Source organism: Alosa alosa, chromosome 10 (genome assembly GCF_017589495.1).
Source record: "Alosa alosa isolate M-15738 ecotype Scorff River chromosome 10, AALO_Geno_1.1, whole genome shotgun sequence".
Classification (NCBI taxonomy): domain Eukaryota; kingdom Metazoa; phylum Chordata; class Actinopteri; order Clupeiformes; family Clupeidae; genus Alosa; species Alosa alosa.
The window spans coordinates 30543882-30557423 of NC_063198.1; the positions used below are offsets into that span (position 1 = coordinate 30543882).

Below are 13542 nucleotides of genomic sequence, written 5' to 3' on the forward strand. Positions count from 1 at the left end.
TCCAAGAATCATTGGGTCAACAAAGTAAGCATATATTATATATATATATATATATATATATATATATTATATTATATATATATATATTATATATATATATATGCAGAGAGACTGGCCCCTTTAACTGATATCTGTAAGTCGCTTTGGATAAAAGCGTCAGCTAACAATCTGTGAATGTCTCAGAATCTACTGAACTCTAGGATGATTTTGTGTCCAGGGTCCCCAGTGCAGAGTGCAGCTGCGCAATTACCTCTGCCTGTGTTACAGCTTAATTACCTCTGCCTGTGTTACAGCTTAATTACCTCTGCCTGTGTAACAGCTTAATTACCTCTGCCGGGGTAACAGCTTAATTACCTCTGCCTGTGTAATAGCTTAATTACCTCCGCCGGGGTAACAGCTTAATTACCTCCGCCTGTGTAACAGCTTAATTACCTGTGTAACAGCTTACCGGTAATTACCTCCGCCTGTGTAACAGCTTAATTACCTCCACCTGTGTAACAGCTTAATTACCTCTGCCTGTGTAACAGCTTAATTATCTCTGCTTGTGTAACAGATTAATTACCTGTGTAACAGCTTAATTACAGCTTAATTTTAGAAACATGATGCCACACCAGACTGCAGACACCAAAAACTATCCAAGGCATCCACACTTCTAAAAGTAAACAAGAAGTTCTCTCTCTTAACTCCATACCCTTCACATTTTGAGCATCCTCTCCCAAAGAGCCCTCCTCTTCAATAAGTCATGACTCATGGCTGTCTGTCTGTCTGTGTGTGTGTGTGTGTGTGTGTGTGTGTGTGTGTGTGTGAGTGTGTGCTCTTCAATAAGTCATGACTCATGGCTCTGAAGCTGCGTCTGGCGGCAGAGAGAGAGAGAGAGAGAGAGAGATACAAACAGCTATTCTAAGGACAGCTAGATGAGCAGACATTAATGTTAAACATTTCATAAATAAATATTCCATATTTGTTTGTGTTTCTATGTTTCTACTCAAATTATACATTGAAATAAGAACTCTAACCCAAACTACCCCTTATGCTCTTGATGTCGTCATCTATGAGAGTGGCTTCAAAATGGTCTTGCGTAATGTCTTGAACATGCAAAAAAGTATTGCAGCTTTTATAGTGTTAAAATTATAAAGTTATATTGGTAAATATTTGGAAACGTGTGGTTTTGTAAGGTAAGATTTAAGGTAAAAAGAGTAATGATGTGCACCAGTCATCTCCTCCCCAACACATCTCTTCTCATGACTGCATTCAGCTGGGGCAGCTCAGTTGTAGAAAAGGTATGTCACCAGCAGAGGGCGATCTCTTCTTTCAAATTCTCAGCTACTTTCCAGTTTTCACATTCTATCGTCCTTAGCGGATCTTCCCTGATATTTCCTTTCTCCTGCTTCTGTCTTTTAGTTCTCTCTCTCTCTCTGTCTCTCTCTCTCTCTCACACACACACACACACACACACACACACACATATACCACACATATTTTCTGCTAGTGCCATGCAGCTTTTGTCCGAAGCGATTAGATACATGAAATAGATTTGGCACAGTGGTAACTGCAGAAGTATCACCTTTATTTCCTGTTCTGTTGCCATTGGGTACCGTGTGGCAGTCTGCACGCCAGAGCTCCTATAAATATACTGTAGGTGTCGATTGATTGATTTTGATTAACTGACTTTTTTGTCAATCAGGTCACACACAAGATGCACACTGAACAAAATGTCATTGCTTTGACTCACAATATATTAAAACTGTAGTTAAAAAGTGCATTTCAGGAGGGTAACATGCTTACCATAATAAATAAATAAATACTATGTTCAATAAAAAGACTAATACATAGCTAAAAACAATGCTGGGTTAAGTACAAATCACAGTACATATAATTTAGCCTTGTATAACGTGATGCATGTTTCTCGTTTCTTTTTGTTCACCAGGCTGACACCAGGGGGCAGCATCAGTCCAGGAAGACAAACACCACAGGGTCACCAAGGCCTTGTTGTTTTAAAGTGTTGGAGTTCAGTGCACTTTTATGACTTCAGAGAAAAGCACAGATCAGTTCCTCATTTGGTTTCTGGTTTGTGTAAGCATGTGACCTGCATCGGAAGCCACTTCTTTGTTTGCCTCATGATCAGGAAACCTCTCAGGCAAACAGCGCCAAAGTCTCCCACTTCCCTGTAAGGCAGGGATCACACTGGAAATAATGAAGCGGCAGCGGTAAGCGCAACGCAACGCAACGCAACGCAACGCTCAGACTATAAAGGGGGCTTCACACTGGCCAACAGCAAGCGGCAGGTTTCCTATTGTTCTCTATGGTTCGGCAGTGGAACGGTGGCAGTGCTAGCATAGTGCTAGCATTTAACAAGCTGAGCGTTGAATTTGGTTCAACTTTCAAAGCGCAATGCGAGAGTATTCACCGTTTGTGTTACTTGGGAACGACATAGAACTTATTATGGTCTGAGCGTTGCGTTGCGCTTGTCGCTGCCACTTGCCGCTGTCCAATGTGATCCCCACCTAAGTTCTATCTTGTTCCTAAGTAACACAAACGGTTTGCCTAAACGGACAATTGAATACGCTCGCGTTGCGCTTTGAAAGTTGAACCAAGTTTAACACTCAGCTTGTTCAACGCTAGCGCTGCAACCGTTCCACTGCCTAACCATAGAAAACAATAGGAGACTTGCCGCTGGCCAGTGTGATCACCGCCTAAATGCCCAATTTTGGACAAGACTGTGGTCTCCAGTCAAGGGCACCTCCCTGGCCTTTAATGCTGTGGCCGCAAACGTGACACAGGTGTGTGTGTCCATCATAATGGGCAAGACCAAATTGAGAAGTGCAGCTTCTCATGAGGCACCGTGCTTGATGGACACACACACCCCCAATAACCCCCGACACACACATACACACACACGCACACACACACCCAATAACCCCACCACTGCCACCACCCCTCAGCCGGATAACTTTCACAGCCAGTCATCTGCCAAGGGGTCATTCCCAAAATGGTGTCAATATGTTATTTGTTAAGGTAAATATAGACGGGCCAATTTCTCCCACCAGCGAGGCTTCTATGAATAGCACTCACTACTGTCTCCGTAGCGTTGCAGTGCAGTTCATGTGTGCACCAGTAGACATGGGTACACACAGCAATGCCATCTTCTCTTTGCCACCAGTAGACATGGGTACACACAGCAATGCCATCTTCTCTATGCCACCAGTATGGGTACACACATCCATGCCATCTTCTCTATGCCACCAGTAGACATGGGTAAACATAGCCATGCCATCTTCTCTTTGCCACCAGTAGACATGGGTACACACAGCCATGCCATCTTCTCTATGCCACCAGTAGACATGGGTAAACACAGCCATGCCATCTTCTCTATGCCACCAGTAGACATGGGTAAACACAGCCATGCCATCTTCTCTTTGCCACTCAGACCATCAAAGTTGAACTATAGCCTGACCTAGGGGAGCAAATCTGATTTTAAAAAGTCTGATAAACTCCAGATCTGATTAAATGTGAATATGACCAAGTAAAAAGTTGTTGTTGTTCTTCTTCTTATTATTATTATTATTGTTATTATTATTATATTACTATATTATTATTGGTAGTAGTAGTAGTAGTAGTCTCTCTTATGATATGGATGCTAAATAGGCCTACACAAACATAAATGTAAACTAGTTTCAGACAAAGCCACGTAATTGTATGATTCAACAGAGAACAGTAAGGACACTTGAAAGTATGGCAGACAATATTTAATTGTATTTGTCACTTCGTTAAGAACCAACACAGCAGACTTGGAAAAGGTTTTAAATGGAGATTCAACACTATGAATGCATGAAGTGTATAACAATGAAGTGTAGAAAACCACAAAACAATGCCTGAAGTGTATAAAGCTTTATTGTATTATGCTTAACTTCATGAGACAACACTAAAGCCTAGTAGGAAAATATCTTAACAACAAGTCAAACAAATGGCCTGAGAGAATATCTAGCACATTTGTGTTAGTAATGCTGAGCCTTCATGGCATCTAATACACACCACGCCCTATCGGCCGGCATAATGCCGTCCCCCACTTTCTAGGCTGATGACGCGACGTGAAGCCAACAGAAGACGCTCTTAGCAACGAGCAAAGGAATCAAATTGATTTGGACCGATGCTATCGAGACGACGGACTGAGAAGGCTCGGTTTATTGCTGAAACGAATTCTGAAGGCATCTGCGTAAGGCTCTTACGGTTCTTCACCATATCTGGACGCAATGTCGTGAGTTGAGATTGGCCTACCCAGCAATAATAAGTCGCTTAAACAGTCCTGAGCACGGACTATTTTGCTAGCTAGCTATCCTTGCTAACAAGCTAGTTAGCAGTCGCTGGCTAGCTAACTGTCTGGTCTAAGGTCTAGCACTCAGCTAGCTATAGCTAACCAGAAAAACTGATTTCTCTTGGAATTTGCTGTCAACTTCTCCGCCTTGTTGGGATGGTTCTGTGGATTGATAAAACAATCCAACAGCAGAGCGAGGCACGGGGTATCGGGGGTCGACAACGTTATAATTCTTGGACTTCAACTATTTTTGCCTTAAGGAGCGGAGCTTTTGTGGACGAGTGTTTTTGTACAGCTGCTAGTTGACGGAAACTGATCTCTTGTCCATGGATCCGTGTTGGCAAAGTTGTTGAAAACAAAGCGGACATTCTAAGAAAACCCTCAGGGAAATGAGTAGCCATAAAAATAACGGCTGACTGACCTCGAAGAAGACAAGTTAACTAACTTAGCTAGTTCATTTTTACAGTTGTAGATTTCTTGCTAATTAACAGCTAATTTTCAATAACATTGATCTGAATATAATATCAAGTCGACCACTGTTGGCATCGAAACGAAGTGCCCGGGAGTAACGTTAACTCTTGTGCCAGTAAGCATTTAGCTGGATGAGGGCTGCATTATTTAATAGGAATTAAGCTTTCACAGACCACTTAGTGCCTTGAACTGTGCTCCCCTCGTCCTCCATTACTTGATAGGTCAAACTTAGTTCTTTCATAAACACTAAAAGTAACCAGCTTTGGTGATCTAGACTGTGATAACACAAGCTGATATAGTTAATTGTCAATGCGTGACACAAGTGGCAAACAGTGGTGAATTTAGCTACTTTGATTTGTTCACCTTGAGGGTTTGGAAAACAATTTAACAACAAGCCGTTTATTCTATCTGAAACCTCGGGCTTATCTGAAGACCTGCATCAACGGATCATGCAAATGATCTGAACGAGGAAACTGGACATAGCTGGTTTGCTGCTGTACACGAACAGTCAATCATTTAATGGGATGCTTTTCTACAGAACATACCCCAAAAAGTTTCTTCAGCCTGAAAGGGAGAACGCGAACTGTTTTTGCACAACATCCAAATGGACCCTCACCCTCTGAACACCTCGCACCAGTTTTCTAATTAGTTTTCACTTGAATCCCTTTCCCCGCAACATTTTTATCCTGGACTTATTTTGATGCTGGGTTGTATGCCAAACTGCAGCCATGATGATATTAAGCAGAAAGCCAGACGGTCCCATCACGGCAGGTAACGTCATCCTCTGTGTCATTTCGCTTATTTATTGTCACCATTTTCTAGCCTGCATGCGACAACTTTGCCTGGTTGCCTTGTTACAGGACCATTGTTGAGTGTCCCTTTGGAGACCATACTGGCTGTTGCTGCTGCTGTGAGTGGTACTTTGGGGTGTTAAGAGATATAAACAAAGCTAGTCTGTCCTGTCCGGGTGCACGCAGTGCGAGTCCGAACACTGATTGCCCAAGCCCTCGGGCAAGCGCTGACGATTAACATTCGGCACTGTGATGTCACAATCACACCTTTGTTAGCATGCTAAGCTACTTGGTGGTGCGTAAACGTAAACAAAACAAACAAAGTTTAGACACATTTTCACTTTTCTCGCCCGACTGTTGACGCGCGCGACGTCGAACTCAATCAAGTTCTGTGCGGGCACTGGAGAAGCCTTCAATCCTTTGTCAGCAGTTCTGTGTGAGTGTGTGTATGTGCTTGTGTATATGAATCTGTTTATGATTATGAACGGGAACACTCTCCATGGGGTACGTCCTGTATTAAGACGCTTAAGCTTTATCCCACTTACCTGACAGTATTGACAGCTGGGCAAATCTCTCTATGCAATCGTCTTGAAATGTATTTACCTGCATTAGGTAATATGTAGTGACAACACATTACCTAATAATACTGACGGAATGCATGTCATGGAAGCATCTAAGCACTTTGGGAAGCTACGGAAAACTGAGCAAATGTATCTCTGTTTGTCCTCCTCTGAAACCTATTGCATTCTTATGGGTGGCTAATGCACTGTACTGTACAAGCGTCTCTCTCTCTCTCTCGGGGACTGGGTTATGGGTGCAGCTGTAGTGTGACTCATTTTCTCTCAGACGGACTGTGTAGCGCTAATGAGCGGCTGCTAGCGTAGGGAGTGTAGGCAGGCAGGCAGGGCTTCTTTCTGGACACATCCCCTCCTGAGAGTCTGTCACTGTTGGCATGGAGGAGTAAGCAGCCTGGGCTCTGACGTATGTACCTGCTGCGCTGTTACGCGGCCCCCTGCGGCTTTCATAAAGCTGCTTGAGTGTCCAGCTGCTCACTTTAGCCAATTGCTCAGACAGGGCAAGGACATACACTCACTCATTCACTTATTCAGTCGGTCAGTCACACACTTGCAGAGCTCAGGAGAGGACGGTACTGGGCAGACATGGATACCTGACCATACCTGTGTGCTCTTGCTTTGGTCATTGTTTTGTTTTGTATTTTTATTTATTTTTCTTCTCGGTGGATGTGTTTGGATGGGCCTCTGATCTGAATGCCCCTGTTTTTCCTCCACCACGCAGCGAGACATGGGGACGGCCTCTATGACTCTTACATGCGCACGGACCACATCCTGAACGAGGACGCCGACATCAACGGACACAGCCCCGCCGGACTCCCTCCGCTCCCCAAACACTCCGTAAGTACACACACACACACACACACACACACACACACACACACGGCTTCCCAGCACAGACACTTTGCAGGTATACACACACACACTCTCTCTCACACACAGCTTCCAAGCACAGACACTTTTCAGTATATACACACACTCACACACGGCTTCCCAGCACAGACACTTTGCAGGTATACACACGCACACACTGCTTCCCAACCCAGAAACTCCACATATACACACACACACTTTCCAGCCCAGTGCCCAGCGTCCCTCTCCAACTGGGCCATCCTAGAGGTCAGCGGCACATGGCACCTCTCCAGGCCGGGTGTGTGTATTTGTGTATTTGTGTGTGTGTGTGTGTTGGGAGGGGGCTGTTGGAGAGGGGAGGGGTGTAGCTGCCCACTAGACTGGTTTCCTCGTGGGGCCAGTCAGTTGAGCAGGACGCGCTGCTCAATAGATTGTTGGGAATAAGTGGACTTCTGTGGAAAAGTGGAAATCTGACCCAGTAACAAATAAAACGTGTTTGTGTTTGTGTGTGTGTGTGTGTGTGTGTGTGTGTGTGTGTGTCTTTGCATGGGTTCTGCCTTCTTGGCACTAAGAATGACACAGTTGTCATTCCTGTGGCTCTGTGCACTAGGACGATAGGCACGCACACTACCCGTACACACACACACACACACACACACACACACACACTCTCTCACTCACAGTTGTTATGTGTGCCATTTGTCATTTCCCCAGTCACACCCGCATTGCTTTTCATATACTGTATGCATTTCTATATTTGTGTGTGTGTTATGTATGCATGTTCTATATTTGTGTGTTGTGTTTGTGTGTGTGTTGTTAAGTGTTTGTGTGTTAAGTGTTTGTCTGTTGTTGTGTTTGTGTGTTGTGTTTGTGTGTCAAGTTTTGTTGGGCTTGTGTGTTTTTGTGTGTGTCGTGTGTGGTCAGACTTGTGTGTGTATTGTTGTGTGTGTGTGTGTGTGTTTGTCTGATTGTATCAAGTTGTGGCTTGCTTTTGCTTGTCATCCCTTTGGCATGTGCCTGCTGCTGGTGGTTTTACGGGGGCCGGGCACACACATACCACACACACACACACACACACACACACACACACAGACACGACATGCACACACTTGGGGAAAAACTGGTGTGGGGTGGAGTGGGCATCATCCTCAGCTGAGCTGTGGTCCCTGCTGGCTGCTCCCACACACACACACACACACACACACACACCCATGGTCCAGTGGGGTCCTGTGGTCTGTGCTGGCCGCTCCCACACCCATTCCTTATTTAACCCCCCCTTATTTAACCTCACCCCCGCTGTGCAGTGGGTAATGCAGCCATGACCAAGCTGTCCCCGTCTCGGATGCATCAGCCCTCTGCTTTTGGAGCTGCGCCCCCATAGGGCTTCTTGCCTGTCTCATTGATTCCCCTCCTCGTCCAGCTCTTTGGACAGTTACGTAACACACACACACACACACCTTGCTCCCCCCGGCCCCATCTTCATCCTGTCCCTCAGCGCATGTGATGTGTGTGTGTGTGTGTGTGTGTGTGTGTGTGTGTGTGTGTGTTCTCCATCTCGTCCCTGTCCCCTCGGCGTGTGCTGATGGATGGCCTTCATTACGGCGTGTGGGAGTGTGCTGGCTGGCCACGGGCGAAAGTGGGAGGCGCTTGGTCACACGGGCGAGTGGGAGTGTGCTGGCTGCCACGGGCGCAGGGAGCGCTGGCCTGTTGACGTATGGCTGCCTGGCGCGGGGAGCCCGGAGCTGGCTAGAATAGCTGACCGCTAGATCTTGCTCACACATTCAATATGTAATCTCACCACAGCGTGGTGTGCACAGGGCTAATGGACCCTGCCCCTGCAGCTTTGATTAGCTGTGTGTGTGTGTGTGTGTGTGTGTGTGCGTGCAGTGTTTCCCACAGAATTCTATTTGTGGTGGTTGGTTTGCAGAATTAACTTGAATGCAACAGTTTTTAACAAATTAGTGCAGCGTGGTTATGATGCTAACCAGATTTAAGCACAATGTAGTACAACCTGGAAAATCATTGTGTGGTGGTCAATGTTGATATTGTGGTGGGCCGCCACAAATAAGTCAATGTATGGGAAACACTTGTGTGTGTGTGTGTGTGTGTGTGTGTTCTCCATTGCAGACACAATTAAAGTAGTAAATGGGTTTTAATTGCCCTTCAGTCTCTTCTCTAAAGCAGACAAAAACCACACACACAGAATTAAGAGAAATCTGCTAATCCTCTGTGTGTGTGTGTGTGTGTGTGTGGCACAGTGTTAGTGCGAGAGCATGAGCCCTCTGATCTCCACAGAAGGCGTTTAGTATGACGGTGCTGCGGGGATGATGATGACTGAGCGTGTGTGTGGGTCTGTCCAGACGAGCCCAAACGGGACGAGACGGCCCCTGCGGAATCCCGCTGCTGTGGAATCCCGTTTCTGGGCACATATAGGATTCTATTTTGGTGTTTTGGTCTGGCTTCCCTCCCTCCTCCCTCTCCCTCTCCTTCTCCTCCTCCTTATGTTGGCCACCTCCGCCACCCTGCCTCTCTCTCCCTCCCCTCTCTGTCTGTCTTCACCCAACCCTTTCTCTCTCTCACTCTCTGTCTGTCTTCACTAACCCACTTTCCTCCCCACTCTCCTCCCTCTCTGTCTGTCTGTTCACCAACCCTTTCTCTATCTATCTATCTATCTATCTCTCCCTCTCCCTCTCCCTCTCCCTCTCCCTCTCCCTCTCTCTCTCTCTGTCTCTGTGCCCCAGTAGAATGGCGTTCATGGTGGTGGTGTATCGAGCTGACCTCCTTTCTTGCACGCGTCCTTGTCCTGACACTGTCCACTGTCCAGCTCTGCGCTCCATTGTCCTGTTAACAGGATTGGGCAGCTTGGGCTAATTTGAACATTTGGCAGGTTAACACGGACTAGATAATGGATTAGCCACACACACACACACACACACACACACACACACACATACATATGTACATTCCGCATGTGTGTTATTACTCTCCCAGCTCTGATTCTGTGGGTAGTCGCTGTGTTTCCTCGGCATGTTAAGTTCCTGTAAATATAAATCTCCATCTCTACCCTGTAATCTTTAGGAGAGAGAGAAAGAGAGGGAGAGATTGTGTGTGTGTGTGTGTGGTGAGGGAGGGGGTTTCTTTCCATTAGCAAAGGCTGTTGAAGGGGTCCAAACACAGATGATCCGTAACACAGCAGCAGTTTTGTCTGTATTCTCTCTGGCCCTGTTTGTGTGTGTGAGTGTGTGTGTGTGTGTGTGAGAGATAAACAGTGGTATGTGACGGCCGTTTCTCCATGTCGCCAGCCTCACTTCAGTGTAGCGTTGGTTGGCCCTCAGGCTTCATGCATTCAGAGGAAGAACATCCTGTTCAACCAGTTTGTCATCCCCTGCTTGTCTAGTCGCACCCCCACCACCACAGCCCCCCCTATCACCAAGGCCACTCCAGCCCCAGAGAGAAGCCCTCCCACCAGCTGAGCAGGAATCACAAGTTGTGTGTGTCTGTGTGTGTAATATGAATAATTAAAATGTGTGAGTGTGTGTGTGTCTGTGGAGCAGAGGGGGCTTCCTGGTTATTACAGTGTTGCATGTGCCTGGTATTGATTACCTGCACGTGACCTGATTAAATCCCGGTCACCTGCTGCTAATCAATGGCTGGCCAACGCAGCGCTGTATCCATGCCGACGGTAATACAGGCACTGGAGGAGCCCATCTCCTCTGTAATGAGTCTGTGCCATTTAATTCATGCCCCCTGTGTGTGTGTGTGTGCGCGCCCAAGCCCACAATCCCATACTGCGCGCTATTATAACAACCAATACAGCTTTGACATGAAGCGTTGATTAACACACACACACAGTCCAAGGTGTACTCACAGGGAATCACACGGTCACAAAGTGTTGTGCGCCTGTCCTCAGTTTGGTCATAAATACCTCCGTACCGAAGTGAGAAGTGAGAGTGGAGTGTTACATGCCTCCCTGCTGGGACTGCCCAATGACCACACCTTGCCCACCACACCCTGTACTGTATGGACACTGCCTTTACTCTGTTCTCTCTTGGAAATAGACTTTGCATAACACTCAATCTGTTAAAGCACTAGCCAAATACACCACAGAGCAACACCGAGAAGCATTCTAATGGGTGGAATTGCTCTGTGTGTTGGCCATTATGACTGGTTTGCTTAAACTGGTCAATAGTACAAAGTGTTATTCTTAAACTGGACTATAGTACAAAGTGTTTGTTGTTCACTCACAAAAGAGTACACAAATGGGAAGTCACAGTGTGCTAATGGTCTCTCTGTTTTCTGTTGTTTGTCCAGACTGTGAATAAGCCGATGATGAAGGATCACCATGGGGTTCGCACTGCTCAGATGAAGGTGAAGTACCTCTACGAGGACGCGTACAACCGCAAGCTGAACGGCCTCGCCCAGTGCAACGGCACCACCGGCGTCACCGTGGGTAACGGGGTTCCGGTGGCGGTGAAGAGCCAGCCGGCGCTCTCCAAGGAGCGCAGCGTGGACAGCAACGGCTCCGGCAAGTCCAGCGACACCACCACCACCTCCTCGTCCGCCGCCACCACCGCCGCCGCCACCAAGGCCGCGGTCAAGCCGCCGGCGGGGTCACTGACCCCCGAGCAGGCGCTGAAGCAGTACCGGCAGCAGCTCACGCCCCTAGAGCAGCAGGAGATCCACTCCTACGCCGACGTCTACTTCCTGGGGCCCAACGCCAAGAAGATCCAGGCCGTGGCCGGCGGCTCCAACAACAGCGGCTACGACGACGACCAGGGGGGCTACATCCACGTGCCTCACGACCACCTGGCCTACCGCTACGAGTTCCTCAAGGTCATCGGCAAGGGCAGCTTCGGCCAGGTGGCCAAGGTGTACGACCACAAGCTGCACCAGCACCTGGCGCTGAAGATGGTGCGCAACGAGAAGCGCTTCCACCGGCAGGCGGCCGAGGAGATCCGCATCCTGGAGCACCTGCGCAAGCAGGACAAGACGGGCGGCCTCAACGTGGTCCACATGCTGGAGCACTTCACCTTCCGCAACCACATCTGCATGACCTTTGAACTCCTCAGCATGAACCTGTACGAGCTGATCAAGCGCAACAAGTTCCAGGGCTTCAGCCTGCCGCTGGTGCGCAAGTTCGCCCACTCCATCCTGCAGTGCCTGGAGGCCCTGCACCGCAACAAGATCATCCACTGCGACCTGAAGCCCGAGAACATCCTGCTCAAGCAGCAGGGCCGCAGCGGCATCAAGGTCATCGACTTCGGCTCCAGCTGCTTCGACCACCAGCGCGTCTACACCTACATCCAGTCGCGCTTCTACCGTGCGCCCGAGGTCATCCTGGGCTCGCGCTACGGCATGCCCATCGACATGTGGAGCTTCGGCTGCATCCTGGCCGAGCTGCTGACCGGCTACCCGCTGTTCCCCGGCGAGGACGAGGGCGACCAGCTGGCCTGCATGATGGAGATCCTGGGCATGCCGCCGCCCAAGCTCCTGGAGCAGTCCAAGCGCGCCAAGAACTTCATCAACTCCAAGGGCCACCCGCGTTACTGCTCGGCCAGCACGCTGGCCAGTGGCGCCGTGGTGCTCAACGGGACGCGCTCGCGCCGCGGCAAGATGCGAGGGCCGCCCGGCAGCAAGGAGTGGGCGGCGGCGCTCAAGGGCTGCGACGACCCGACGTTCATCGACTTCCTGAAGAAGTGTCTGGACTGGGACCCGGCCACGCGCATGACGCCAATGCAGGCCATGCGCCACCCCTGGCTCTACAAGCGGCTGCCCAAGCCCGTGCCCACAGCCGGCGTGGGCGAGAAGCCGCTGGTGCCCAAGCGGGTGACGGAGCACAGCACGTCCTTCCCCAGCATCATGGCCAAGGTGCCCCCGGCCATCGCGCCCGCCAACAACAAACTGCGGACCAACATGATGGGCGACTCGGGCGGGAGCATACCTCTACGCACTGTGCTTCCCAAACTCGTCTCGTAGAGTTTGGCCCCCCCAAACCCCCTTCAGGGATGTGGACTTGTGGTGTTGCTTTTTAGACTTGTTTGTTTTTGTTTCTTTTTGTTTTTTTTTGTTTTTTTCACGGTTTTGAGTGGTTAACACTCAACGGTTTTAAAGCAAGCAAAAAAAAAAATGGACATGAAGAGAAAAAAAAAAAAAGTTTTATACTACATTTCATCAATGCTGTGTTTGTTTTCATCCAACTGCCTTTGTAAAGGTTTGTGAGTTTTTAAGGGTTGTTTTTATACACCTGTCTCTGGAATTGAATGCTGTTGATGTGGGTGAAACCTGTATTGCTGTTTATCTGCACCAAGCCTGCATAAGCAGGCCTTTACACTAGTCTTTCTACTTGAGTCAAGCCACTCTGTACTTTTTTAAATACCTTCTATGCGTCTGTCCACCCTCTTCAGGGCTGACCGGCCGTTTTAACTTCTAAGGGCTCAGCAGACTGTTGAAATTAGTAGCACCCTGTGAGTTTTTGCGTGTGCTTACTAATATCTCAGAGGTGAAGTGTTACGTCTAGAACCCTAAAAAAATGATTTGGCCACTG

The 13542-nt window shown here is 48.2% G+C and overlaps 1 protein-coding gene across 4 annotated transcripts; it reads left to right on the forward strand.

The window, feature by feature from the left end:
- The first annotated feature begins 4086 nt into the window (after positions 1–4086).
- Positions 4087–13225, forward strand: dyrk3 (dual specificity tyrosine phosphorylation regulated kinase 3). Of its 4 annotated transcripts, none has more exons than XM_048254839.1 (3): positions 4087–4255; positions 6871–6986; positions 11310–13225. In XM_048254839.1, the coding sequence occupies exons 2-3, from the start codon at positions 6903–6905 to the stop codon at positions 12972–12974; spliced, it is 1749 nt and encodes a 582-aa protein (XP_048110796.1). In that variant the 5' UTR covers positions 4087–4255; positions 6871–6902; the 3' UTR covers positions 12975–13225. The 4 variants fall into 4 exon arrangements, with proteins under 4 accessions (XP_048110796.1, XP_048110797.1, XP_048110794.1 ...); XM_048254840.1 differs by having other exon boundaries at positions 4090–4213; XM_048254837.1 differs by lacking the exon at positions 4087–4255 and adding an exon at positions 4262–5554.
- Positions 13226–13542: the final 317 nt, after the last annotated feature.

Coding starts and splice junctions, on each gene's coding strand:
- dyrk3 (XM_048254837.1), top strand. CDS start 5,512: ATGATGATATTAAGCAGAAAGCCAGACGGTCCCATCACGGCAG. Junction 5,555..6,870: donor AGACGGTCCCATCACGGCAG/GTAACGTCATCC, acceptor TCCACCACGCAG/CGAGACATGGGGACGGCCTC. Junction 6,987..11,309: donor CTCCGCTCCCCAAACACTCC/GTAAGTACACAC, acceptor TTGTTTGTCCAG/ACTGTGAATAAGCCGATGAT.